Below are 27,850 nucleotides of genomic sequence, written 5' to 3'. Positions count from 1 at the left end.
CTAGTTCTATCTCGTAAGAATACTTCAAGGTGTAGGGGAAAAGCACTAATTTTCGACCTACAAGAATTCTGTGTCAATTTTCGGATTTTCATACAAAGTAGGCCAAAATTGTATGGATGGGTCGAAAATTAGTGCTGGGTCGAAAATTGGTGCTTTTCCCCTATTAGTTTTTGTGAGAACATTTAAAAACCATTTTTCATTCATTCATATTATTGATTATGATTCATGGGACAAATGTTCGAATCAGTAGGTCGAAAGTTTGAGCCATATATTATCTTACGGGATGACTTGTAAATTGCTTAATATCTACTTATATTCTCTAATATTAGCAAAATCTAATTTGTCACGTGAGCATTGTAAAAAAAATCACGTTTTAGCTAAATTTGAAATCATCAGTCCTAATTTGGGCAAAAATCTTATCAAAATGTAATTTGTATTTTTATGTATTCCTTTTATAATGGATCGATATATTTTTATTTCAAAAAGCGAACTTTTGCCCCACACTAGTTTCGAACTAAGCACAAGTTTGTTCCGCAGACAATAGGTTGAAAAGCGTGATTTTGTTTTTTTAATTTGATAAAAATACTGATAATAACAATAACCCGGTCAACCAGTCAGTGATTTTCGATAGCGATCGACATAGATTCGTTTTGAACCGTTAGCGATCGCCATCGTTGGTCAAAGATCTATAAAGAATTATGAAGACTGGTTGGTCGGGAAGGTCTAACCTTCGCCCCACCTTCCTCTATATGCAAAAGAAACGGTTGGTCCGGTTGATCAGTGATGAAATGCAATTGATGGTGCTGTTTTGTTTTGTTGTTGAGTTTCGATCACATCGATTAGAGGTTTTTAAATGGTTCGGGTAGGTGGGGTTAAATCGAGTGCGTCCCGTGGAATTGAATCAAGCGATATGGCGGTTGGCACATTGATAAATTGATTGGTTTTAATTCGTTGCAGCACATGGTTGCTGTCTTCTTGTTAAATTTATACTTCGCTGACTGAGAATTGAAATCATATATCAACTTTGGACGGAGCGTTGAGAACGTGGGAAGTTGTCACGTGTATGGATTTCTAGCACTACGAAGGCTGTTTGGTTAGAGATGCTAATGATCCTCAAGCACTACGCATGCATCGCAAAGATGATTTCGCAATATTTGCTTATTTGATCAATGTCTGCTGGGTTTGAAACAGCATCGAAGAACAGCAGCAAAGGCCGTAATTTATCACTGCAAATACTTAGCTGCACACATGCTTATTATTCTCGAACATTTTATCATCATCATTTTTTTTCATCCTACTGAGGGAGATAATAATAAATAAACAATATATTTGAAGAAAATCTTTTTGAATTTGTTAATAAATTGATTTGATCAAAGTTAGATTCACACGAGTTCATACTTTTAAACCTCATACAACAGTGTAGTTTTCTACTAGCTTTAATTTGTTTGAAATAAGAGTTTTAATATCTGAATATAAATGCCAACATAAAATTAGTTCCGGAAGAATATGATAATGTTAAAATTTTGTTACTTGACTGGCAAACCAATTACTCTCAATTAGTTTATCCATTCAGTCATCTGCTCAGGAAGTAGTAATCCAGAAACTACTTTGGAAGTTTCTCCATTGGTTCTATTACTTAATGGAAATTTAATTCTCATTTATTCAGTTAGCATCTAAACAGACAACACTGAATCGAAATGTTTACAAAGATTTGACTCTAGAAAGGTCATACGAGATAAAAAGATTCGTTTTGTATTGACAGACGCATGTAAACGATACTGGTTATCTAGTAGACTCCCTTCATACATGCCCTAATTACGATAAACGAACACAACAAATGACAAAACTAGGCTAATGGGTGGAAAAACTCTTTGGACCGTTCAGAAGATCAAAAGGCATCTGGTTTGTGGTATCAAGTGTCAACCTTGGAAGGGCTGGTAATGAGCTAAAAATACTCTTAGTTATCAAGGTTTATTTTACACCGTTATGTTTTGGGAAACTAATAGATTTAATTCTTATATGGATAAATAAGGGTCAACATACCTGATTGAAAACTCCCTTGACCGTAGAATGAAATTTCTCGTCGTCAGCTTCCTCCTTCTGTTGCAAATATTGCTCATCTAGCTCTTCTAGCTTCCCATCAAGATAGAATGATGCCAATATTGTCGGTGGGTTCTTCGGATCTTGTGTTTTCTCCAACGGTTCTAGGTTTTGTAACTCACTTTGTTCCTTTTCAACACTTATTTTACGGCTATCTTCTAAGCTTATGCAACTAACAACTACAGTCGGAATAACGGTTGAGCTTCTGGTGTATTCGGGTTCTTCATGCGGTGTTTCGATGACCGTATCACCCACTAAGGGTGATTGTGCGTTGCTGTAGATGGGAAGGGTAGATAAATTCGATAATTCTTTCGATTTCGTGATATTTTTTGTTATGCGTTTGTGCTTCGATTAAGATCAACACTAGCATGGTTTTCCTGGCTTGTTATAATCCCTCAAAACGAGGGAGCTGGGGACAAGCAAGAAATCGCGAATGTCAAGTGAGTGAAGCACTGTTTTAATCTATTTGTTCAAATGGTTGCTTCATACGGTATTTAAATAGAAACCAAAAGTAGATTATCCGTAAATAATTCAATTTGATGAATTAAATTCAAATGACGCTAGATTACTCTTCAATACTTAAACCTCCATTTACGTAATTGGTAGGGGGTATGTAAATAGAATTAACGTAAATGGAATTTGTGTTACGTAAATTGAATTCTCACTCTAGAAATTCAGTTTGTATAAAATTATGTACATTAAGTTTAAACAACTAGTGATTTTTTGAAGGATCAACGTTGATATTGATACGATCTCACTTAGTTATTATCTACCAAGATTTAAATACAACGACTGATCAAGGCTATTCAAGCAAGTTTTTGAATTTGGGTACTTTTACCATAATTTTCTTCAAATTCAATTTATGAAAAGTTATTTTTAGAACACAAAATTTGTGTGAAATTAAAACTAGTGTGAGCAAAAAAAAAAAGAATTTCTTGTTTGGCCACACTTTTCAGATATTGTACATACTTTCATAGATAATATTGCTGTCTGCTGTGAATGACACATATAGTCAAATAATCGTTTTGACTAAATTATTGTACAAAAAAAAAGCCATTTTTCTCCGTCTTCAGCTATAGGCTGCACAGACTGAACACAACTAACATTAGACAACGGACACACAGAACGACCAGTGGACCAGTGAAGAATTTTTCGTTTAACGAAAAGTTTTCTCCGCCTGGGGCAGGAATCGAACCCATACTCCGTAGCGCAATACGCCTAAACGACTGACGCCGTTAACCGCACGGCTACGAAGCCCACAAAAACTGATAAATAAGAATTTTTAACGAAAAATGTTATATTTTTTGCCAGGTAAACGTTGATACTAAAGCTGAAACTGTTTTTTCTAAATAGTTAGACCACAGACAAACATTCGTAACACTGAGGAAATTTCCATCGACCATTTAACGATCATTTCAAATACGCTATGTTACAAATCTTATAACCAGAGGCGCGCGTATCTTTTTTCTGTACATTTGGCGTTTCACACCGTTGCCGCCATCTGCAGGTTTTGTTGCACGAAAGAGTATTTCATTCAACATAGTCACCAGATGATAATCGAACATATTTTTGAATTAAAAAATGCACTGTTTTGCACGTAGTTACAACTAAATTCATTATAAACTAAACTTAACTTTATTCATTTAAGTCAGATAGGTAACTGATTAGGCTTTTAGATTCCAAGGCCTTTAGGCTTGAGTATGAATCTCATTCGTAAACCTCCAATAGATCACTAATTACGATGTAGATTTGAAGGTTTGTGCTCCAAGAAGTATATTAAAATAAGCCTTGGCAATCATTTGACTCAAAACATAGAATATGTTAATCACCAATGCATGCATGTAGATATGTTGCCCTTTATTTAAAGTGAAACAGCTTGGAAACATAATTCAATAATGTACCAACACTTTGGAAGCACACATCTCGCGAAAGAGGCATCAAACTACAGTGCAATTTCTATTTTAGCTTTGTGCACTAGCAGAAAGCTTGAAATAAGAAGATTGACTTTGTACGTTCATTATTTCAACAGATTAGTGCCTTTGAAATCGTGAGTAGAGGCACAAGCCGGCCATTGTACCTGCCATGTTTGGATTCCGAGATGTGTCACCTTAAAGGAGTTCAGTGCTAATCTGAAAGCGTAGGTGAAATCAAAACTTAGTTCAATTCCAAAATATGTTTTTGTGTCGACATGAGTGTAAAACTTATTGATGATTTACTCTTAAGAGATCACTGGTTACGTTTTTTTTTATTAATGCAGGTCATTGAACTCGAAACATGATAGAACATTTTTTTCCTTTTCAATATATTGTCAAGATATATCTTTAAACATTATTCCTGGTATTTTAATGGGACTCTGCCATCCATGCTCTAGAATTCTATCAATGATTTTTACATCGATCTCATTGAAGGAACTTCTTCAGAGATTCTTAATTAAACACATCTAAAGTTTCTCCAAAAGTTCTTTCAGGGATGTCTTATAAGAATAAAAAAAAATCAGGAAAAGTTTCTGGCATACTTCCTAAGATTTTTTTACAATAAACAACAAAAACTACTACAAAATTTCAAAACTGCTCATAAATCATCAGCATTTCTACCAAGGCTCATAAAAGAGCTTCTCTACGTATTTCTCCGAAATGTTCAACGGATATTTTCAGGATTTTTCTATCCATTCCAGAATAATTTAAATGATTCCCCCTGAATTTCATCTAGAAATTTCTATATAAATTTTTACTAGAGATCCTAAAAAATCTACACAGAAGATTCATCTAAAATTACTTCAGAAATTGTTCAACCCATTAACGCCTAGTGATCTATATTGAGATCATTTAGTTTTATTACTACAGATAAATTTTAAGACAAAATGGAAGGATGGTATCTTCGGCAAAGTTGTGGAAGAGCTAAGGACAGGTTTTTTAATTCATATTTCTACCACTAGGTTGCGCTGAAAGCATACAATATTCGTTTTTTATGTTTTTATGAGCTCTAATCGGCAACACCACGCTCGTCTTCTGTTATAATAAGCGTATTTCAATGGTATTTCAATGTGGATCTTTTTATTCCAGTATGGATTGCTGTGTAGATCGTAGAGTTTCAGAGTGAATCCTGGAACTGTGATTCGGATCGTAGCGTGACAATGTGACAATTCCAGTATGGAAGCTTAGATTCCAGTACGCATATAAGATTCCAGAATGGGTTTTCCAGTGTGAAACTTAGGATCCCCGTGTAGATCGTGGGATTCGAGTCTGGATCTTGAGATCCTTGACATTACTCTTTTGAGATTCTGCTCAGAGGATTCGAATACATTAAAAAGAACGATCCTAGGTTTACAGTGTGGATCCTTAGATTCCCAGTGTAAAACTTGGTATTCCATCAAGCGTTCTGGGATTTCAATATGAACCCTGGGATTCCAGTGTGAATGCGGAGAGTCCAGTGTACATAGACCCTTAGATTCCAATATGAATACTGATATTCAAGTGTGAATCTTAGGATTTTAATATGGCTCCTGGGCATCCAGCGTGAATTCTTCGATTTCAGTGTGAATGTTGCGATCCCAGTGTAAATGATGGGATTCCAGTGAGGATCCTGGGGTTACAGTATGGAACCTGGCATTCTTGTGTGGACCCTAAAATTGTAGCGTTGATCGTGGAATTCCAGTGTCGATCCTCGGATTGCAGTGCGAGTTCTAGGATTTCTTTATGGATCGCGGTATTCTAGTGTGGATCCTGGGATTTCGGTATTGATTAAGTGTGGATTCAGAGATTACCGTGTTGATACCAGTGTGAATTTTGGGACTGCAGTGTGAATCCTAGAATTTCAGTAGGGATCCGAAGAAGCCTGTGTGGATTTTGGTATTCCATTGTGGATTCTGGGTTTCCAGTGAGGATTCTGGAGTTTGAGTGTTGATCTCATTGTTACAGTATGGAGCCTGGTGTTCAGCGTGGATTTTAATATTGTAGCGTGGATCGTGGGATTGTTGCGTAGGTCCAGGGATACCAGTGAGGATCCTTAAATTCCAGTATGGCTCCTGGGTTTCTAGTGTTGGTACGGGGATTAAAGCATGGATCGTAGAAATTCATTGTGCATCGTGGAATTCGAATATGGAACTTGTAATTACAGTATGGATCCTGCGATCGGAATACAGGTCACGCTTGTCTGAACCAGACGATTATAAAAATCGAATGTACATCGGATTTTTTCTCGCTAGAGATCAGTATTTGATTTACATTTTCATAATCGAAAGGATTTAAAATATTCTATCGGTGAAATTTTGATTTTTTACACTTTTCAGCTATTTTTCATACTAAAACCCATGAAAACCTCGTTTTTTTGCGAATTTCAGCCCATACAAAATGTATGGAAAAAAACGGATTTTTTTCTCACTAGAGATCAGTATTTATCTCTAGCGAGAAAAAATCCGATGTACATTCGATTTTTATAATCGTCTGATTCAGACATAGCGTGCAGGGGCTAGGTTTCCAAGGTGAATCGTGGGATTCCAGTGTGAATCCTAGGATTTCAGTGTGGATATTGGGATACCACAGGGGATTTTGAGTTTCCACTCTTGGTTCAGGAATTCCAGAATGGATCCTGGGTTTCTAGTGTGGGTACTAGGATTGTACTGCGGTTAATGGGATTCCAGTTTGAATCCTGGAATTCCAGTATGGATTTTGGGACTCCAATGTAAATCCTGGGACGCCAGTGTGGATCCTGGGATTCAAGTGTGGATGCTGGGATGCAGCCTGAGATTTCAGTGTCAATTCTGGGATTCAAGTGTCAATTTTAGTATTTTAGTGTGGCTCTTGGGTTCCAGTGTGGATCAAGAAATTTCAGTGTTGATCCTGGAATTATAGTGTGGATTCTGGGTTTGCAGTGTGAGCCTGAAATTCAGTGTGGATTCTGTGATTCTAGTGTAGATCCTTTGACTCCAGTGTGGAATCTGGGATTTCAGTGCAGATTCTTGGTTCCAGTGTGGATCTTTGGATTCCATTATTCTGGGATTTCAATCCCGTGTGGGATGAAGATCCTGGTTAAATTCAGATGGTAATTAGGTGGATATTCTTTGAGTATCCTCGGGAATACTGTAGGAATCCTGTAAGATTCCTATTGAAATTCTATGAAAAATTTTCAAAATTCTTGTGGGAATAAAATGAAATTACCTTGTGAATACGGCTGAACCCTCAATGGTTTATATTTCGACATGGAGGTTTTACAAGTATGTACCTTGTAATCATTAAAGATTCTGGAGGATTCAACCCCATTACCCCGAATGACATTTCCCCGAATGAAAATATCACGGGGCAATGTTATTCATGGTATTTTTACATTCGGGGAAATATAATTCGGGGTAATGGTACATTCGGGGTAGTGGCATTCAGGGTAATGGGGTAGAATCTATTACACTATGCTTGTCACAATATCTTGTAACTTTTAATTGCGCCAAACCACCTTCAAACATTTGCGAAAACAATCAATTCTTTATAACTTTTAGTTATTTTGAGTGCTTATGACCGATGTGTATTGTCAAAAAATGTGACTGTAGATTTTCATTTAAATGACGATTTTCGTCTTCTCATATCATATTGCGATACTTCAGAAAGAATCACGTCATTACTTCAAATGTGAACTAATTAGAGTGTTAATGGGTTAAGGAAATCCCACCGGGATTATCCAGGATTTTTTCTAAGAATTTCCTTTGCAAAACTTTTTAGAATCCGAATTTACTTTGTATCCTGTAAATTAATTTGTGGTAGTGTTTTGGAGATATTAATAGACAAATTATAATTGTAGAAAAATAAACCCCGAAGGATGCATTTTTTTCTATCTCCATTAACGAGAGATTTATCTCGGGGCAAGTTCATATCGGAACCAACGGCTCTTCTTCCCTTCCGAAGGAAGTCGTCGCTTTTTGAAATTATGTAATTTATGAAACTTTTTTTTGGAAATTATGAAAATCTTCACATGGATTTTTGATGAATGTTTTAAAGAAAACCTTAAAAACTCCTGGCATAATTTCTAGATAAAATTCTTGGAAAATGATAGAATACCAGAGAAATGCCTGGAGAAATTTGTGAAGGAATAGATATAAGATATGTTTATGTGATACTGTAATAATTCCTTGAATAATCCGAGAATATCTTCAATTTGCTCACAACAACGTAGTGGTCAAATCGCCGAATAATGCAATACTTGGGGATATTCTAAGTTAAATTCTTGGTTTGGTGTAAATGTATTAGTTCCAGAAGAGACATAGAGTTTCTAGAATAATTTCAAAAGTATATTAGAGAAGTTTTCATAAGTTTCTCATAGCAAAATTTTTTATTAGTCGCTGGTTTACAGTTCGTCTAAGATTTTTAGAGGAAATAAGAAAATCCTAAAGTGCTACTTGAAGGAATCCTAACATCTGCATGTACTTTGCTAGAATTTCTGAAACAATTTATCACATGAGTTCTTATGATAATATTAAATATTCTTCTTCCTTTGCTTGGCTTTACATCTTCACTGGAATAGAGCTTGTTTCTCAGCTTAATGTTCTCAGTGCACTTCCACAGTAATTATCTGTGCCAAATTTGACATTTCCGTATTCGTATATCTGGTTGTAAGCTCGATGATACTCTACGCCCATAAATGTAATGGAAATTTTTATTACGAAAAGTTTCTGCACCTCCTGGAAATCGAACCCAGACACCTTCAACACGGTTTTGCTTGGTAGTCGCGGAATTTACCACCAAGCTATGTAAGCTTGAATAGGCGTTGAACTCAAAACATATTGGGTCACAATTGTTTGACACTGCTTGAGTATGGATTGGAAATATTGAACACCGAACGATCACTAGTTTACTTCATGTATTCGAATACCAAACAGAACGTGTGTCAAGAAGTCATAGGGTAAATTGGTAAAATGTGCCCCAACCGGGCAATACGCCCCATTTCATTTTCAAGGGATTGAGGCTTCTTCTAGACGTAAATATGATTACATATCTTAAATATCCGCGAAAAAAATATGTTGCGCATATAACATCTTTGGGAAGTATAAACAATCAATAAAAAAAAAAACAAAAATATCGAAAATCAGCTTTTTGGCGTAGATTTTTGGGTCCGACAGGAAAGCCTCGTTGTAAATGAAGCCCATCCTTTACTATTGTACTTATTATAAAAACTTTTACCGGAAGACGACTGCTGATGAACCCTTTCAAGCTTGGAATTCTGGTGGTGGAATTCTTCTTGGCAACATTTCTACAACGCTGCGGAACTTTTTCTACGAGAGGGGCATATTGCCCGGTTTGTTTTGAAACTTCAAGATTTAGACCGTTTACAGAAAACGTCTTGTAGAGTAAGGTGGGGCAAAAGTTCGACCTTAGTCGTATAATCAAAGTTTCCAGGAAAATAATAGCAGTTAAAACAAAACAAATACCATACAGTGAACCGTTAACATATTGGCTATAATTTTGCTGAACAAACTGTTGTCAAAATATTTACCCATTTTTAGTTATAACAGTTTCAAAATTAATTGTCTTATTCGAACTTTTGCCCCACCGGTGGGGCAAGAGTTCGAATCTAGTGTGGGGCAAAAGTTCGCTGGCTAAAACACAAAATATCGATCCTTTTATGATAGGCATACCTTACACCAGCCGTAAACTTAAGTTTGACGAAAAATACACACTAAATTTTCATGAAAAAATTGCCCAAAACCGGGTCAATTGTAATATACTCAAAAATAGCAGTTTTTCACAAAAATATGTGGAAATGTAAAATTTTGGTGACAATTTTCACACGATCAGACAAATTTAACTGAATTTGAAGATAATATGTGGATTTTAGGCAATTTGCAAATTTTTCCGTGATTTTATACATGGGTCGAACTTTTGCCCCGCTGATTCGAACTTTTGCCCCGCTATGGACCAAACATTGTTTTCAAGCATCTATGCAACTAATACACCTCAAAGCAATCTTATGATAGGCTTAGAAACGCCCTTACATAAAATATTGAAAAAGATTTTATTTTCAATTGGTTCCATGCAACGAAAGTTTGACCAAAAATTACAATATTCACGTCGAAAAACAACAAATAGCCATAACTTTTCCAAATCTCAATCGATTTTTATGATATTTGGATTGAAAGTCTCTTACTTAAATAGCATTCGAACCACCATGACATTTATAAAATTTGTTTTGAATTGAGCTGGAAATCTTAAAAGAAACTCTTACCCCACTCGAACTTTTGCCTTACTTTACTCTACTCTTTTTAGAAGCTACCTGGCAAGAGAAAGTTGCATGCAGAGCATGACCAACTAAGTAAATAACACTTTGACACCAAAAAACTATAGAAGTAATGCATTTGCCACTGCGATAGAGCAGTTTTTTCTTAGGGGGGACGTATTATACCTGTTTACCCTCCCTCTGATCCCCACGAAGGATATAGTTACCCTTAAGATGATTATTTGGCATGGCACAAGCTTCTAGGTTACGAATTCACAACACATTCATATGTGCTAAACAAAACCTCGAATGGTAACAAATTTCATTCACGTAAATTTACATACATGTACCGTGTACGCACCTAACTTTGCGCAGTTCCAAACTTTGCGCATTTTAAAGAAGCACGAAAAAAATTATAATTAATCATTGATTTTTTTAACAATTTAGTTTCAGCAACATGTTCGTTTATGTGAAATGAGTATATTTGACATACATTTGTTTACTAAGAAACTCTCGTTAATGTTAGTAAATAAACAAAAAACCTTATCGTCATACACATAAACGTGTACTTTTACACCGTCTTAGAACAAGCGCTAAGGCGTGGCTCTGCAAAAAATCAACATTTTTATGAACAAAACTGTGTTGTGAAAAGTATATTTGCGGTGTATTTGCATGAAAGGTAATATTCTAGTAATTCCATTTGTTTTCCATACAATATGTTGAATTTTTATTTGAAAAAAGCGATGCGCAATGTAGGACCCATTTTTTACACGAGGGTCTTAATTTTTGCGCACTTCTAGCAATTCGGAATGCCATGTACGTCCTTGCAAATGACAAAATCTGTCGATCTTACCAAGAATGGTCACTCAATCCATAAGACAGCGGCTACATGTAATATTCTTGAAAGTACCTTTTGTATGAAGCTCAAGGCAAGGTGTGCATTGAAAAATCTCGGAAAATCCACTGTATTAACACAGGAGACTATTACTGTAAACTTAGATAATTGATAGCGCAAAGGTTGGCTTCCCAGTTGAAGGACAATGATTCAAGCTCCAGTTGTCTAGCAAAAAGCGTTCAATTATGGAATATCCGTACTGGCGGCAAATAGATAAAAAAATAATTAATCGCGAGAGATCAACGATACATCTCTCAGTTTAAGAATAAAAAATAACAAGAGAATAAGTTATATAAAGCAACGTACGATAACAAATAGGCATAAGCTGTGGCTGTAAACTATATTGCTCAGATTTTAATCTTGTGAATATATGTATTATAAAAAAATAAGAACAGAGTAAATTACTATTCGTGGGCACTCTATGTTTAAGGTGATTGAATAAATTAAATTGAAATTCACGGAAAAAACTGTTGATGAAACTCATATTAGTTGTAACCTTTTTATTTAATACAAAACCAGTAAAAAAGTAAAATTATTTAGAGTAAACGAGCAATTTAAGGCATGCGCAAAGTTAGGCACATCATGCGCAAAGTTAGGAACAATTCCGATTTTGTGCGCAATGTTAGGCACATGATGTTGCATCACCTTTTGCTTTTTTTTAATTTTTTGTGAATCATTTTTATTTTTTTAAATCACGCGTTCTACTGAAGGGTTAAAAGCCTATCGTTGGCAGAAGTTTGAATAAAATGATACGTATTTTAGCCTTATTTGAAGCAAAAATACGATGCTAATTTCTTAACTGCGCAAAGTTTGGTGCGTACACGGTAATTACATACGAATATAGAAATTACGTGAATGGAGGTTTCAGTATAATAATATATCAGATGTTTCCTGCAAAGGACGATCAATTTTAGAAATTAATCGGAACACTATAACTGCATTTCTATCAATCTCTACAACATTCTAAGACTTTGAATCACAACATTTCAATCTGATTCCAGATGTTTATCATCCGCGGTTTACTCAATATCACTTGGATTCAAATGTGGGCATCGCACTGATTCTGTGGTCCCATTTTCCAAAATTATGTCATTGCCACCGTTTATCTGGCACATATGATTCTCTCGTCTCGGTCCTAGCACACGCACGTAGATACTTTGTCACGAGCGTTGCCAGTTATGTCTGAACTTCTTCGAAACGTTTTCTTCCAACCAATGTTGTTTCTTTTTTCATCCTTCCAAGAAGGACCAGTTCGCGTGGCAGCTTTTTCCCGTTCGATGACCTTTGTCCTATCTCACAAACCAGTTCGAACACATTTTCAGGCGCTTTCAGTTTACCGGACAAGTTTTCCGACACAACAAAAAGCACCCATCGACGAATTACCTTTTATCGAACTTCATTTCGCTTTCTTCTTCCTTAACTTCCTAAGCACTATTTATCATTTCCTTTAAGGTTTCCAACACTCGACACACTCCTCAGCAAACCCTTATCGATTGACGTTTGGCAAGTCACTCGAACCGTATTTGCACAAATCTTCTTCTCCCCGCTGTCGTAAAATCAATCAAAATCAAACACCTTCACGAGAGAAAACTGGCCAAGATCACGCGCGCATTCACCTATCTCGCGGAACTCACGGTCTTATCATTTCAACGGTCGAGCGACGAATGTCCACCAAGTGCTAGAATCAATTTCGTATATATGCGAAGCGCGGATTTTATCCAACAATGCGACTTGCAGTTCGACCAGACTCCGTCCTAGCTCGCGCGAGTCAAAGTCTCGTGTCATTAGGAGGCACTATCTACCTACATAGCTATAAGCCATCCTCAAGCCGGACGATGCCTGTTCAATTTCGAGAGGAAACCATAAACTATGACGTCGCCACGTGAGTGACTGCGATGCGATGCGGCGTTGAACCGCGAGAGAAGCGCGCTCTCTGTTTTGATTTTGCACCGCCTGAAAGCGAAAGTGGACCTGTTATCTGTGGCGAGCGAAAAGAGCGTCCATCAGCTGATTTCCTAGATGTGGTGGAGTATTGGTGCTAACGCTGGTAGTAACCCTTTTAAGACTTGATACAATGTTTTATCTATGTAGCTTGTTCTTAAGAAAAAGTTTGGATTTCCTGACAATGAGTGGATACAAACATTTTTGAGAATCGCAGTAGGCGTTGCCGCGAACGGTCGTGTTTTGTTTTCCTTGCCACACTTTTTTCGTGCTCTAGTTTTTCGCGATTTTGCCGATGATTTGGCTGGTGCTACGCCATCCGGATGTTAATATTGAAAAACCTCGATTTCTAATAGTGAAAAACAAATCCAGCGCGTTTCGTGCGAACAAAGACTTCTTTAATGTGATGTTTTATGACCGGTTCTAATTGGCTTTGCTAATGAATTTCCACGTGATTTTGTTATTGTTGCTGTGTTTGTATTTTGACTGACAAACCACCGGATGATTTCAACAATGAATAAAAACATTATTGTAATAATTGTGAAAAATACGTGAAAGAAGAAGTAAAAAATGTAGTCTAGAAATGACAAGTGGTATGTGCGTCACAAGGAGAAGAAAATGCATACCAAATTAGTTGCTGATTTGATTTGATGACAACGCTGCCTTGGATGAATTTTGGTGAGATTGTTCTGATTATATAATTATCTGTACTTGGACAGTAAATACGCGCCAGTTCCAAAGTGACCATCTTTGAAACAGGAAGTGTGTATGCATAATCATTATCCATTTGATAACGGTAATGTATACATGCGGGGCTTGTTGTTAGTGAAAGTGACTTCTGAATGGACGTGTCTCTCCAGCCATTCTGAAATGGGTCACCGGATCTGCAATAGAGCTATCACCTTCTAACTCCCGGACTGAAGCTTTTTGCAAAAATGCAGTACCAAAGCAGTTTTGCTGAAAACTTTTTTCCATAATACCACTGCCGGACAGTGGGGGTTAGATGGATCATACACACACACACACACACACAATAAGTGGATACAAACATTTTGTATATTTGATACATTTTTCTTGCCTCCAATATGATTTTTGAAAGTTAAATTTGAGCCCTATAGATACTTAATTTCATCTGTTCAATTTATTGGAACCACTCTCATTGGCGTAGGAACAGGGGGGCCTCCAGAATCATCCAGGCCCCCTCCAGAAAGTTTTGATGATAATAAAAATGAAAATTTTAACAAAAACTATTTAACATGAAGCGAAATCTTCTGATTCAATGTACATGACTCTTGTTATTGACAAAAATCTCTTCTATAGTATCGTTATTTTATGTTGAACATCTATAGTGATGAAACCTCGCTTGTCTTATACAACATCAGCGTGGCGGTTCTGACTTCGGTGAATCGCGCGACAACCGAAATCTTAACCGTCCGGCTGTCGATTGAATGATTATTTGTTAGAAATAGCTTCTTGTTGTTTGTTGCAAAAAATATCGTGGTACAAAAAAAGGCAATATCCGGGAAATTGGATTCCCAAAATTCGTTTTTTTTTCTGAATAATCCAAATAAATGCTGTTTCAGCATTAAGCAGCATATTCACTGCATTATAATTTCTCATGTTTTTGGGGGATACCCTGCTCAAGGTGATGTCCGAAAAAAAATTGAAAAAATATACAAAATTACTAAAGGAATTTCTCAGACAGTACATAGCGGAATTTTTGTCGAAAAATTAGGCTTGACTTTCAAAAAATTTCGGCATGGCCAAGTTTACTAAAATTTTCCAAAAAACTTTTCGATATTCTTTATGAAATTTTAATATGATGAAATTTTTGAGGACATATTGGCTTCAGAAATTTTGGTTATCTCTTGAAAATTAGTCGAGTAATATTGTGGGACTTGTTCATACCTTCAAAGCAATTTCCTCCTGATCGACATTCGTTCTATGCCTTCTATATAATAGAAAACTGATTCCGGAATATAATCCCGGATTTACAAAAAAAAATGTTACCTAATCTTTTAAAAGTTCGGAATTCCTCTAAAAATAATTGATTCTGTCAAATCTTATACTGAAATATTTCGCTGAAAGTTGTATAAGAAATTCTTCTGTTCCTTCAAATAGTTTTCCCAAAAAAATGATTACTAATTCTTTCACGAAGTTTATCAAAAGCCCTTGAGAAATATTTCTAAAATACATAAAAAAAATTTGTCAAAAATTCTCTTATGTTTTCCTTTTCTAGAAATTTTGCTTTAAGTCGCCGAATTATTCAAGATTTGAAAAGAAAATTGTTTTTGGAATGTCTCTTGCCTGCGAATCTTCGGAGGAAATTAGTTGAAAAACTCCAGGAAATTTTTGCTTCCAAAATATGCATAGCGGTAAAGAAATCTGTAAAGAACCATGTAGCGAAATAACAGGGAAGGGAGTGAGGATTTTTTAAGATATTCATAAAGACATTTGTATTGATCTTCCTTTAAAAAACTTCTTCAGAAATAATTTTACTATTTTTTGGCAGAATCCATATTTTTGGTTTGCATTTTTCAGCAATACGAGGGCGGAATTTTAGGAGGCTTTTTGGCAGAATTCCTGAAAACCAGAAGTCATAGATAGATTCCAAAGACAATTTCCAAAGAAGATTCTGATGGAACTTCTTGAGAAATTTTGTTTTATTTGTAAATTTATTAGAGAGGTTGCAACTATCCTGTAATTTTCCAGGTTATAAATAATAAGGACTGTTCATTTTATAAAGAGGACACTTTGTTTATGCTATATCTTTTTGATTTATTGATAAAATCGAAATCGGTTTTCTGTGCATCGTTCAACTATTATTCTATTATGCTATGAAAATATAAAATCTTAGAAATTGCTTTTGGTTGATGAGCTAAATAGTTTTTCCAAAAACTCATAAGAAAATCTCTTCTTCAAAGTTTAACATTATTATTCGCAAAACAAAAATCCTAATTTCTATGAACAAATTGTATGTTTGTATTCTTTACTATCCCACTGAAGGTAAAGCTTTAAAGAAATCAATTATATTCCACCATTCTCTGACATTAGGTAACTTTAGTGATATACCCATTTATGGCCAAATTTGCTGATACACCATCCTTTCACTCCCAGCATAAGAGAAAAGTAAAAACGTGTTCAAATCTAGTTTGGTTTACTAAAGAAACTATGTTTGTACAAACGAGAGCTAAATCGTGCGTTAAACCATAGTCTTAAGTACAAGTTTTACTGTTTATGGTAGTTTTAGTAAAAAGTCTCATACTTTTAAAATCGTGTACGCATATCGATTTACAGCAAATTGTAAATGGTTTTCTACAAATATTTCAATTGGTAATCTCAGAATAACATACTATGAAAATAATATGTGGAAAATTAAATCGATTTTTTTACAGCAGTGTTTCTAATGTTCTTTAAATGTGACCTGGGGACTAGACAAGTAACTTTATGAAGGCGTAAGTTGTTTTTCATATTAATACTATATTAGGACTTCCGTCAGGACATACCTTTAACCAACAAATTCTACTCATATCAGTTCCGTTCAAATTCTAAATTATTTTCTCTGAAAAATATAGGGGAAAAATGATTTAATTGTATCTGTAAAATTGTTGTTCCAAAAATAGCTTGATTTTTTTCCATCAGGCTTCTGATTGATAATGCTTTCGAAGAAAAAGCCTTTTTTGAAAATAAAAAAATATAAATTGTCGAATTTTCCAAACAATCCAAACAATTGATAATCTCCAAAAATCGACCGTTCTAATCGTTGTGCCATATTCGTGTGAAACTTAATTATTTTGGAGAATTTTTATTATCACAACAATACTAGTCGAACGATGTGCAGAAAACCGCTTGAAATTTCATTGATAAATTAAAAAGATACAGCATGCACAAGATTTCCACTTTATAAAATGAACAGTCCTTAACTTAATTTTCATTGTACCATTGCCCATCTATTGTTCTACCTACTTCGACAATTTGTTGTATCTCCTTCCTTTCCATGACGCTTTAAGGAACTTCGTACAAAAATCTTTCCATACTACAAAAACCAACATTTCAAAGAATCTATAAAAAGGTAAATTATGATAGTTTAAAAAATGCAGAATTCTTGTACGTATTGTTTTGAATTTCTCAAAGCCCATCAGGAATTCCTCAACAAATTTTCAAAGTAATGCAAAGTTTACCCAAAGATTTAAATTCATTAAAATCTTAGATTACGAATTTTACCACAATATATCTTCATTAATGTTCTTAAAAAAATACCGGCAATATTTTCGCGTTAACTTTCTACAGTACTACAAAATAAACGATAATACACCCTTTAAAAAAGTTTGCTTGAAATTTCTAAAGTTAGGAAAATGGGCTCTACATTAATATGTTCAACATAGTATCATGAAACTGTCGAGTTCATACAAAATATTATGTAAGATTTAAGTAACAAATACTTTCAGTTGAAATTCCATCCATTAACACCAATCATTTTCTGCTAAAGAAGACGAAGGAAAAAGAGCAAGAATTTTTGTAGTAATGGACATTTTTTCTCTGAAATACATTGTTAACAAATTTCAGAAATTCTACGATATATTACTTGAATTTAATGACAGGAATTTAGTAATTTTTCGCGAATTATTTTTAAGCTGCAATTATTAAAAAAACGAAAAAATTTCTTTCAATTTTTCAATTATTTTGTATGTTTATTCTTATGGAGTGATTCGTAGGAGGAGTTTGTAAAGCAATAACTGAAAAAAAAAATTATATGGATAGCGGATACATTTTTAAATGTTATTTATGAAAGAATCCTGAGATCACCATTTGAAAACAATTGGAGTTATTTCTAGAGCCCGAAGAAATACTTGATGGAACTGTAACTTTGATGAAATCTTTCTTTGAAAATTCCCATTTGGTAAAGAAAATGTAAAGAAAAAAATCTCTGGAAAATACTTGGAAGAATCTCTGGTAAATTTTTCGGAAGAATTTTAGGGAAACAATAATATAATTCTTTAAGAAATTCCTGAACTAATTTGAGTATTTTCGTGGAAGAGTGAAAGAACAGTTGAACGTATTCCGCTAGGAACTTCCTAGGAATGTTAGAGTTGAAATTTTTGAAAATATAAAAAAAAAAAATTGAGGGGGATTACTAACTAAGTGATCTTGAAGACATTTTTGGTGAGACTCCTTTTTTGTACTATATTTTTGGAGAAATTCTAAGTAATTTCTAACAATCCTAAACAAATTATAAATGAACTTCTGGAGGATTCTTCGAACTTACAATTGGAATGTATATGTAATAAGTACGTAGAGGACTTTCCAGGAGAAATCATTAAAAGAATTTCTGATGCATTCTCTGGCGGAATTCTTCAAGGGATTTCTTTTGATCCAATTTGTTCGAGAAATTTTCTGGTGAGATCAGAAAGCCTAGAAATGATTTTCCGTTGGAATCCCAGAACAAACTCAGTGAAAACTAATAAATAAGTTCTTTAAAAAAGCACTGAAAACTACGAAAACAAGTCATGAACAAATATCCGTAGGAATTCTCAGAGATATCTCTTGAAAGCACATGTTACTTGCGAAATTCGTGGAAGAATCACAAAGGACATTCCTTGTAAGTTTTTTAGAAATCTTTACTGGATTACAAAAAAAAAAAAATGAATCTTTTCCGTTGTGAAAATTGAACATAACAAACATCACTGATGTGCCGTGAAATGGAACAAAATAATAAATAAATAAAAATCCGTTGAAATTACGAAATTTGTGAAAATCCTACTTATTGCTGTTGACAGTACTTTTGAAAAACAAGTATTTGCTAGGTCACCCTAGGCCCCCTCCAGAAAAATTCTATCGACGCCAATGTTTGACATATAACTTTGGATTATTCTAGCTATGCATGTTGGAACATAAAAGTTTTTTATTTTTATTTTACAATCAAGCCTTCATGCCAAACACGGTCGTTGATGTGGACCATCATTCTGTTCAAAATTATTTTTTCAACAAGTATACTGATAGAGGGAAGCAAGCTGATTGGACGATAGCTGGAATCTTCTGCAGGATTTTTGTTAGCATTTTTCCATTTGTCAGGAAAATATGCCAACTGCAAACATTTGTTGAATAAAAAACCAAAAATGATAAGCTACTCTCTGGAAGTTTTTTGATGAGGATGTAGAAAATTCCATCATCACCAGGGGCTTTCTATTTTTAACTTTTGTTTATAATATCTCTCACTTCTTCCAAATCACTCCTCCAGGAGTTTCCGAAAACGTTCTCTTGATTGTGAATGCTTAGTAACGTGATTTCCTATTGGACTAGTGAGTTTGGTTAAGGGGTAGCACTGGGATATTTGATCTGACCTAAGCTTCTTCCCAACATTTGCTTTTATCACCCTTTATTGCGTACATCACATAGACGATTCTGAGAAATGTCGCTCGAATGATCACTGTGTGCCCTATCAGCAATCAACCCTTGCCGTAGTTTTGTATTCTAGTAATCTAGATTGGAATTGCTTAGCGAATTATTCCAAAAGCGATGTTTCGCATTAAAATCACCAATGACAAAAATAAATGACTTAATGCTAATCAATTTTCCCAATTAATTTTGAAGAAAATTAACTTGCTGCCCAGTGCATTGAAAAGGCAAATAGGCAGCTCATTTCATTTATTTAGTTAACATCTAAACAGATAACACTGAATCAACAATTTCACGCCACAATACTCGGTTCGTAGCCACATCTCTCCAACCTCCAAATCGATACGCATTTGATCCGACCACCTAGCTCGCTGCACTCCACGCCTTCTTGTACCAACCGGATCCGAAGCGAACACCATCTTTGCAGGGTTGCTGTCCGGCATTCTTGCAACATGCCCTTCCCATCGAATCCTTCCAGCTTTGGCCACCTTCTGGATGCTGGGTTCACAAAAAAGATTTGGGCGAGCTCGTGATTCATCCTTCGCCGCCACACACCGTTTCCTGCACACCGCCAAAGATCGTCCTAAGCACCCGACGTTCGAAGGCTCCAAGTGCTTGCAAGTCCTCCTCGAGCAGCGTCCACGTTTCATACCGTCTATCGTAACACTGCCCCCTAGGCGAGCCCTGTTGCGCTCGGCTCTACCAGCTAGCATGTACTTTGTCTTGGACGCCAGTCCAAATTTTGCTGCCTCGCGTTTCAGGCGGGTATACAGGTCTGCCACCTTTTCAAATGTTCGGCCGACAATGTCCATATCATCCGCGAAGCAAACAAAATGACTGGATCTCGTAAAAATCGTACCCCTGCTGTTGAGCCCTGCTCTCCGCATAACACTTTCTAGCGCAATATTGAACAACAGGCACGAAAGTCCATCACCTTGTCGTAGTCCCCGGCGGGATCCAAACGAACTGGAATGTTTGCCTGAAACCTTTACACAATTTTGCACACCCTCCATCGCCGCTCTTACCAGTCTCGTGAGCTTCCCGGGAAAGCTGTTTCCGTCCATGATTTTCCATAGCTCTACGCGGTCGATACTATCGTATGCCGCCTTGAAACCGATGAGAAGGTGATGCGTTGGGACCTGGTATTCACGACATTTTTGGAGGATTAACCGTACAGCAAAGATCTGGTCCGTTGTCGATCGGCCGTCAATGAAGCCGGCTTGATAACTTCCCACGAACTCGTTTACTACAGGTGACAGATGACGGAAGATTATCTGGGATAATACTTTGTAGGCCGCATTTAGAATGGTATTCGCTCGAAAGTTCTCACAATCTAACTTGTCGCCTTTCTTGTAGATGGGGCATATAACCCCTTCCTAACACTTCTCCGGTAACTGTTCTGTTTCCCAGATTGTGCCTATCAGCCGGTGCAGGCAAATAGCCAGCCTCTCCGGGCTCATCTTTATGAGTTCAGCTCCGATACCATCCTTACCAGCAGCTTTGTTGTTCTTGAGCTGGTGAATGGCATCCTTAACCTCCCTCAAAGTGGGGGCTACTGACGAAGGCATTTCCTGCGTTGTCTCGACTTTCATTGCCTGTGCTTTCAGCGCCATTCAGGTGCTCGTCGAAGTGCTGCATCCACCTTTCGATCACGTCATGCTCGTCCGTCAAAATGCTCCCATCCTTTTTCCTGTACATCTCGGCTCGCGGCACGAAGCCGTTGCGGAATGCGTTGAGCTTCTGATAGAACTTGCGTGTTTCTTGAGACTGGCCCAGCTGTTCCATCTTCTCGCACTCCGTCTTCTCCAGGCGGCGTTTTTTCTCCCGAAAGAGGCGGGTCTGCTGTTGCCGTTTCCGTCTATAACGCTCCACGTTCTGCCGGGTCCCTTGCTGCAGCATGACCGCTCAGCTATGAAAGTATATTTACCAAACTGCGTATCAACAGATACACCCCTTAGTTTCAAAAACTTTAGTTTCAAGTGACGAAAAAAGTTGATTATGAATGATGATAGCAACTCCCCCATATGCCTTCATTCGTTCATAACGATAAACAAAAAAGTATCGATCTTTTTGAGTTTGGATCCAGGTTTCAAATAAGTTTCTGTGATAACTGCTACATGTATGTCATAATCTGTTAGAAAATTAAACATCTCGTCCTTTATACCATTCTAAGAACAAGTATTTCAATTTAAAATATTTAAACAAATATTAGGTACATTTATTGCTAATTCGGTTGGGATTGTCCGATGGTGAAGAGACGGAATAGAAGTTACCTGCAGGGACATAAGCATGGGTGTTTCCATTTGAATTGCAAAAAAATCGAAAAGTTAGCCGTAGGATGAAATTTTGAAGGGGATGAGCTAAAATCTCCTGCGACAAAATTGGCAAATGAATTAGCTTTGGTATTTTTATTGGAACGATTACCTGACGGAAAAAAATAGCTTGTGAAAGAGCATAATTAAATTTTACCCGATGGGTATAATTATTAAGCAAGCGATCGTTTACCGAAAAAAAAATTGTTTAAGATTCTGCATGGGGGAATTCGGTTACAAAAAAAGGTTGCCTTTCTTCTGTCTGGTACGAGCCTAAACTACTTCGAATTCACAAAGAGAAATCCCAAACATAAGACTCTGTTTTGGCGCGGTAAATGGCTGGGCATGGCGTACCATTGGTACCTCGCGTACCTGCAGGAATAAAATAGACCCCTTTGTGCGGTCCTTAGCCTCTTGCCCAGCAACTCCTATCCCTACCTCCTCGTGGTACTGGCCGGGGTACGAGTAACCTTGGGGAAGATCGGGTAACCAACCCCCGGTGGAAACTTTGGTCGTATGCTGACAGGGAAGGGGGGGTTTGCTTTTGCAAACCTGGAGCGTCTGTACTCCACGTTAGGAGCGGCTCGCAACAGCGTCTGTTCCCCATGTCAGGGGCGGCTGATCATCGTCCGAGTGCCAGAGAAGGACTCTAAGCTAAACTGCGCACTATGGCCCTCCGAACATTTCGGGGGAATGGTCCTCCGGAAATCTAGGGGGTTGGTGTCAGGCCCTGCAAGCCAACCGTAAAAACACATCAGCACAGGAACGTCAACGAGAGAATACGGACCGGAACAATCGGCAAAGACCACAGCGACGAAAATGGACTAGCGATTGGAAACTCGGTACGTGGAACTGCAAATCTCTCAACTTCATTGGAAGTACTCGCATACTCTCCGATGTACTGAAGAACCGCGGTTTCGACATCGTAGCGCTGCAGGAGGTGTGCTGGACAGGAGCATTGGTGCGAACGTTTAGAGGTAATCATACCATCTACCAGAGCTGCGGCAACACACGCGAGCTGGGAACAGCTTTCATAGTGATGGGTGATATGCAAAGGCGCGTGATCGGGTGGTGGCCGATCAATGAACGAATGTGCAAGTTAAGAATCAAAGGCCGATTCTTTAACTTCAGCATAATCAACGTGCATAGCCCTCACTCCGGAAGCACTGATGATGACAAGGACGCATTTTACGCGCAGCTCGAACGCGAGTACGACCGCTGCCCAAGCCACGACGTCAAGATCATCATAGGTGATTTGAACGCTCAGGTTGGCCAGGAGGAGGAGTTCAGACCGACGATTGGAAGGTTCAGCGCCCACCGGCTGACGAACGAGAACGGCCTACGACTGATAGATTTTGCCGCCTCCAAGAACATGGCCATTCGCAGCACCTACTTCCAGCACAGCCTCCCGTATCGATACACCTGGAGATCACCACTGCAGACGGAATCACAAATCGACCACGTTTTGATCGATGGACGGCACTTCTCCGATATTACCGACGTCAGAACCTATCGTGGCGCTAACATCGACTCTGATCACTATCTAGTGATGGTGAAACTGCGCCAAAAACTATCCGTCATCAACAATGTACGGTATCGACGCCCGCCTCGGTATAACCTAGCGCGACTGGCCCAACCGAACGTCGCTGCCGCATACGCGCAGCATCTCGAGGTAGCGTTGCCGGAAGAGGGCGAGCTTGACGAAGCCCCTCTTGAGGACTGCTGGAGCAACATAAAAGCAGCCATCAACAACGCAGCCGAGAGCATCGTCGGGTACGTGGAAAGGAGGACATGTAACGATTGGTTCGACGAAGAATGCAGGCAGGTTTTGGAGGAGAAGGATGCAGCGCGGGCTGCAATGCTGCAGCAAGGAACGCGACAAAACGTGGAGCGATATAAAAGAAAACGGAAGCAGCAAACCCGACTATTCCGGGACAAAAAGCGCCGCCTGGAAGAAGCGGAATGTGAAGAAATGGAACAGCTGCATCGTTCTCAAGAAACGCGAAAGTTCTACGAGAAGCTCAACGCATCCCGAAAAGGCTTCGTGCCGCGAGCCGAAATGTGTAGGGATAAGGACGGAAGCATCTTGACGGACGAACGTGAGGTGATTGAAAGGTGGAAGCAGCACTACGATGAACACCTGAATGGCACGGAGAACACAGGCGACGAGGGTCACGACAGCGGAGGAAGTGACTACGTCAGCACGGCGGATGAAGGAAACCAACCTGCCCCCACATTGAGGGAAGTTAAGGATGCCATCAGCCAGCTCAAGAATAATAAGGCCGCTGGTAAAGATGGTATTGGAGCTGAACTCATCAAAATGGGCCCGGAGAGGTTGGCCGCCTGTCTGCACCGGCTGATTGTCAAAATCTGGGAAACCGAACAGCTGCCGGAGGAGTGGAAGCAAGGGGTCATATGCCCCATCTACAAGAAGGGCGACAAACTGGAATGTGTAAACTATCGTGCGATCACTATCCTGAATGTCGCCTACAAAGTGCTATCCCAGATTATCTTCCGTCGTCTATCACCAATAACAAATGAGTTTGTGGGAAGTTATCAAGCTGGTTTCATCAACGGCCGCTCGACAACGGACCAAATCTTCACTGTACGGCAAATCCTCCAGAAATGCCGTGAATACCAAGTCCCAACGCATCACCTGTTCATCGATTTCAAAGCGGCTTATGATAGCATCGACCGCGAAGAGCTATGGAAAATCATGGACGAGTACAGCTTTCCCGGGAAGCTCACAAGACTAATAAGAGCAACGATGGACGGTGTGCAGAATAGCGTGAAGATTTCGGGCGAACATTCCAGTTCGTTCGAATCCCGCCGGGGACTTCGACAGGGTGATGGACTTTCGTGCCTGCTGTTCAACATCGCGCTGGAAGGTGTCATGCGGAGAGCCGGGTTCAATAACCGAGGTACGATTTTCACAAGATCCAGCCAATTTGTTTGCTTCGCGGATGATATGGATGTTGTCGGCAGAACATTTGGAACGGTGACAGACCTCTACACCCGCCTGAAACGTGAAGCAACAAAAGTTGGCCTGGTGGTGAATGCGTCAAAAACAAAGTACATGCTGATAGGCGGAACCGAGCGCGACAGAGCCCGCCTGGGAAGCAGTGTTACGATAGACGGGGATACTTTTGAGGTGGTTGATGAGTTCGTCTACCTCGGATCCTTGTTAACGGCTGATAACAACGTTAGTCGTGAAATACGGAGACGCATCATCAGTGGAAGTCGCGCCTACTATGGGCTCCAGAAGAAGCTGCGGTCGAGAAAGATTCACCCCCGCACCAAATGTACCATGTACAAAACGCTTATAAGACCGGTGGTCCTCTATGGACATGAAGCATGGACCATGCTGGAAGAGGACCTGCAAGCACTTGGAGTGTTCGAACGAAGGGTGCTTAGAACGATCTTTGGCGGAGTGCAGGAGGACGGTGTGTGGCGGCGGAGAATGAACCACGAGCTCGCTAGGCTCTACGGCGAACCAAGTATCCAGAAGGTTGCTAAAGCCGGAAGAGTGCGCTGGGCAGGGCATGTTGCAAGACTACCGGACAACAATCCTGCAAAGATGGTGTTTGCGTCGAATCCGGTTGGCACAAGAAGGCGGGGAGCACAGCGAGCGAGGTGGCTTGATCAGGTGCAACAAGATCTGGAGAACGTGGGCCAAAATCGAGGTTGGAGAGACACAGCCTTGGACCGAGTAAATTGGCGTAACATCGTTAACGAGGTTTTATCAAATTAATTGATGTAACACCAACTAAATAAATAAAATAATATAGTTGCGGTATAGACAGTGGTTCTCAAACAGTGTTCTAATTTCTCATACGCAAATTTGCGTAACAGTAGCCATTGCAAAAATTAGGCAGCAAATAAATATAGCTTATTTGTTTGATAGTAAAAACCCATGCAAAGACGCTTATAGACAAAAGTTTTTATCAACTGTCGAAAGAAGAGATATGGTACTTTCATGATTTGTATCAGTTGTCTGCGTCATTTTGCGCCGAAGGCAGTTATAGGGGCCTGAACTACCCCTTGAGAAAAGGGTAATTCATCAATAAATTTGTTACTTCAAAAGATAGCGGGAAAAACATGGTATTTTTTCTGACAAACAACTTTGTAGAAAACGCAAAAAATGTTAAAAATCTTGGAAAAAAGTTATGATAAAAGTTATGATTTTTAGGGGCCATTCATATACAACGGCATATATCTCAAAAAGTATAAGAGATAGAAAAATCGTGTCTTGGACAAAGTTGTTTAAATTTGCCAATTCTACAACTTTGCCGAAGACACCATATGTCTTTCTAAATGTTTTGAAAAAAATAGTTTTTCTATCTAACTGCTAGGTGGATTGATCACAAAACTTTTTGCATCAAAATATGCGCTCTAATACACCAGGAAACTTCTCCGAACAAACTATATCGCTAAAATCAACGGTTTGGGCGCTATTCAAAAAGCGCATGGAATTGAGGAAAAAAAACACAGTGCATTGCCGAGCAATAATGTGAGTTCAAAGTCCATTCGCGCGCACTCTGCTCGATTCCCATTTTACATAGCCAACCGTCTTCGTCCTATTTGTTTGACCTCTAAACTTTTCATCAACTTAATCATTTTGCATTAGTATACCGCTATCACCATCCATGTAAATAATTCTCAATCGGCACATGAGCCTTCAACTGATAAAGTTTGTAGTGTAAACCAACGTTACTAGCAGCTGATTACGGACAACAGGCGTACTCGAATCGAGTGCAAGGAATTTGGATTGTTTATGTAGCAAATGACCCTCCCATTAAATGCCCGATCTGTGCGTTTACTCATATCTTCCCACGTGCTCTCCGGTGCAGATGTACTCCCGCATACACTTCCAGTCTCAGAGCTACAGATTACAGCCGATATGGTGGACGATTTGGATGAGTCAAATCAACCCGCAGAGGTTTCCCGCGGCCACGCGATAACAAAAAAAAAAACGACTCATCAATGAACCGGAATCCCGTCGACATTTTAGAAGCCGAGTGCAGACGCACCCGAAAGTACACACGAACTACGGTGTTCTCAATATAAAGCTTAGATAGCGTGGCTACACGTAAAGGGCTTCCCAAGAGCTATACCGCATTAACGATCCTAAGCGTACATGTGTGAGGAATAGATTCACTATGGCGTGGAGACTATCAGGAACAAGTGGAACGATTAGAAGGCAAGGTTCTCCGTTATTGGTAGTAATGGGGTTTGATACGAGTAAGGAATGAGCAGTTGGGTTAGTTTCGCGTTTAGTTTGTTGTTTTTTTGGGACGTTGGGGTAAACTGATTGTAGAATAATAATTGAATTAAAAACTACACCTTTAAGTATTCAAATTTTAAGATCTCGTCTTTTAAATTTTCTATACTGTATACCTGAATATATTTTTGTTCCTTACGTTATATCAAACTTACATTACATTGCAATAGTATATTTTTTTTCTTGATTTTGCTCAACATCTTCTTCTTCTTCTTGGCATTAACGTCTTCACTGGGACAGAGCATGCTTCTCAGCTTAGTGTTCTTATGAGCTCTTCCACTGTTATTAACTGAAACCTTTCTTTGTATAAGTTGTCGTTTTTCGCATTCGTATATCGTGTGGCAAGTACGATGATACTCTATGCCCAGGGAAGTCAAGAAAATTTCCATTATAAAAAGATCCTGGTTCGACCGGGAATCGAACCCAGAAACCTTTAGCATGGTTTAACTTTGTAACCGCGGACTCTAACCAATCGGCTAAGGAAGGCCCCCTTCCAAAATTTATAAATGAATCAAAATTTACATTCTAATTTATTTTATTCTAAACCTCTACTAAGCTTTCTTCGACTCTCTTCTATTCTAATTTCCGTCAGACAGAGTTCAGATAACCTTCGTCTCCCCCGCAGCAAAGTGTAATGCACAAGAGTGTGTAAGGTTCCCCTAAGGGCTTGTGCACCGTCCTTCTCCTATACAAACAATAACTGAAAAAGATTCCATATCGCGACAAAGA

The 27,850-nt window shown here is 38.3% G+C and overlaps 1 protein-coding gene across 1 annotated transcript in view; it reads right to left on the bottom strand.

The window, feature by feature from the left end:
• Positions 1–12,977, bottom strand: part of LOC5574786 (facilitated trehalose transporter Tret1) — a 51,236-nt gene extending 38,259 nt beyond the window's left edge. The window contains exons 1-2 of the mRNA XM_001655295.2: positions 12,575–12,977; positions 2,044–2,374 (exon numbers count right to left, since the gene is read on the bottom strand). Of these exons, the coding sequence (XP_001655345.2) occupies positions 2,044–2,374; positions 12,575–12,591 (348 nt within the window). The 5' untranslated portion in view covers positions 12,592–12,977. The remainder of the gene's footprint in view (positions 1–2,043; positions 2,375–12,574) is intronic.
• Positions 12,978–27,850: the final 14,873 nt, after the last annotated feature.

This window comes from Aedes aegypti, chromosome 3 (assembly GCF_002204515.2).
Source record: "Aedes aegypti strain LVP_AGWG chromosome 3, AaegL5.0 Primary Assembly, whole genome shotgun sequence".
In the NCBI taxonomy this organism is placed as follows: domain Eukaryota; kingdom Metazoa; phylum Arthropoda; class Insecta; order Diptera; family Culicidae; genus Aedes; species Aedes aegypti.
The sequence above is the reverse complement of the archived record's forward strand: the minus strand, read 5'-3'. Positions and strand labels throughout refer to the sequence as shown.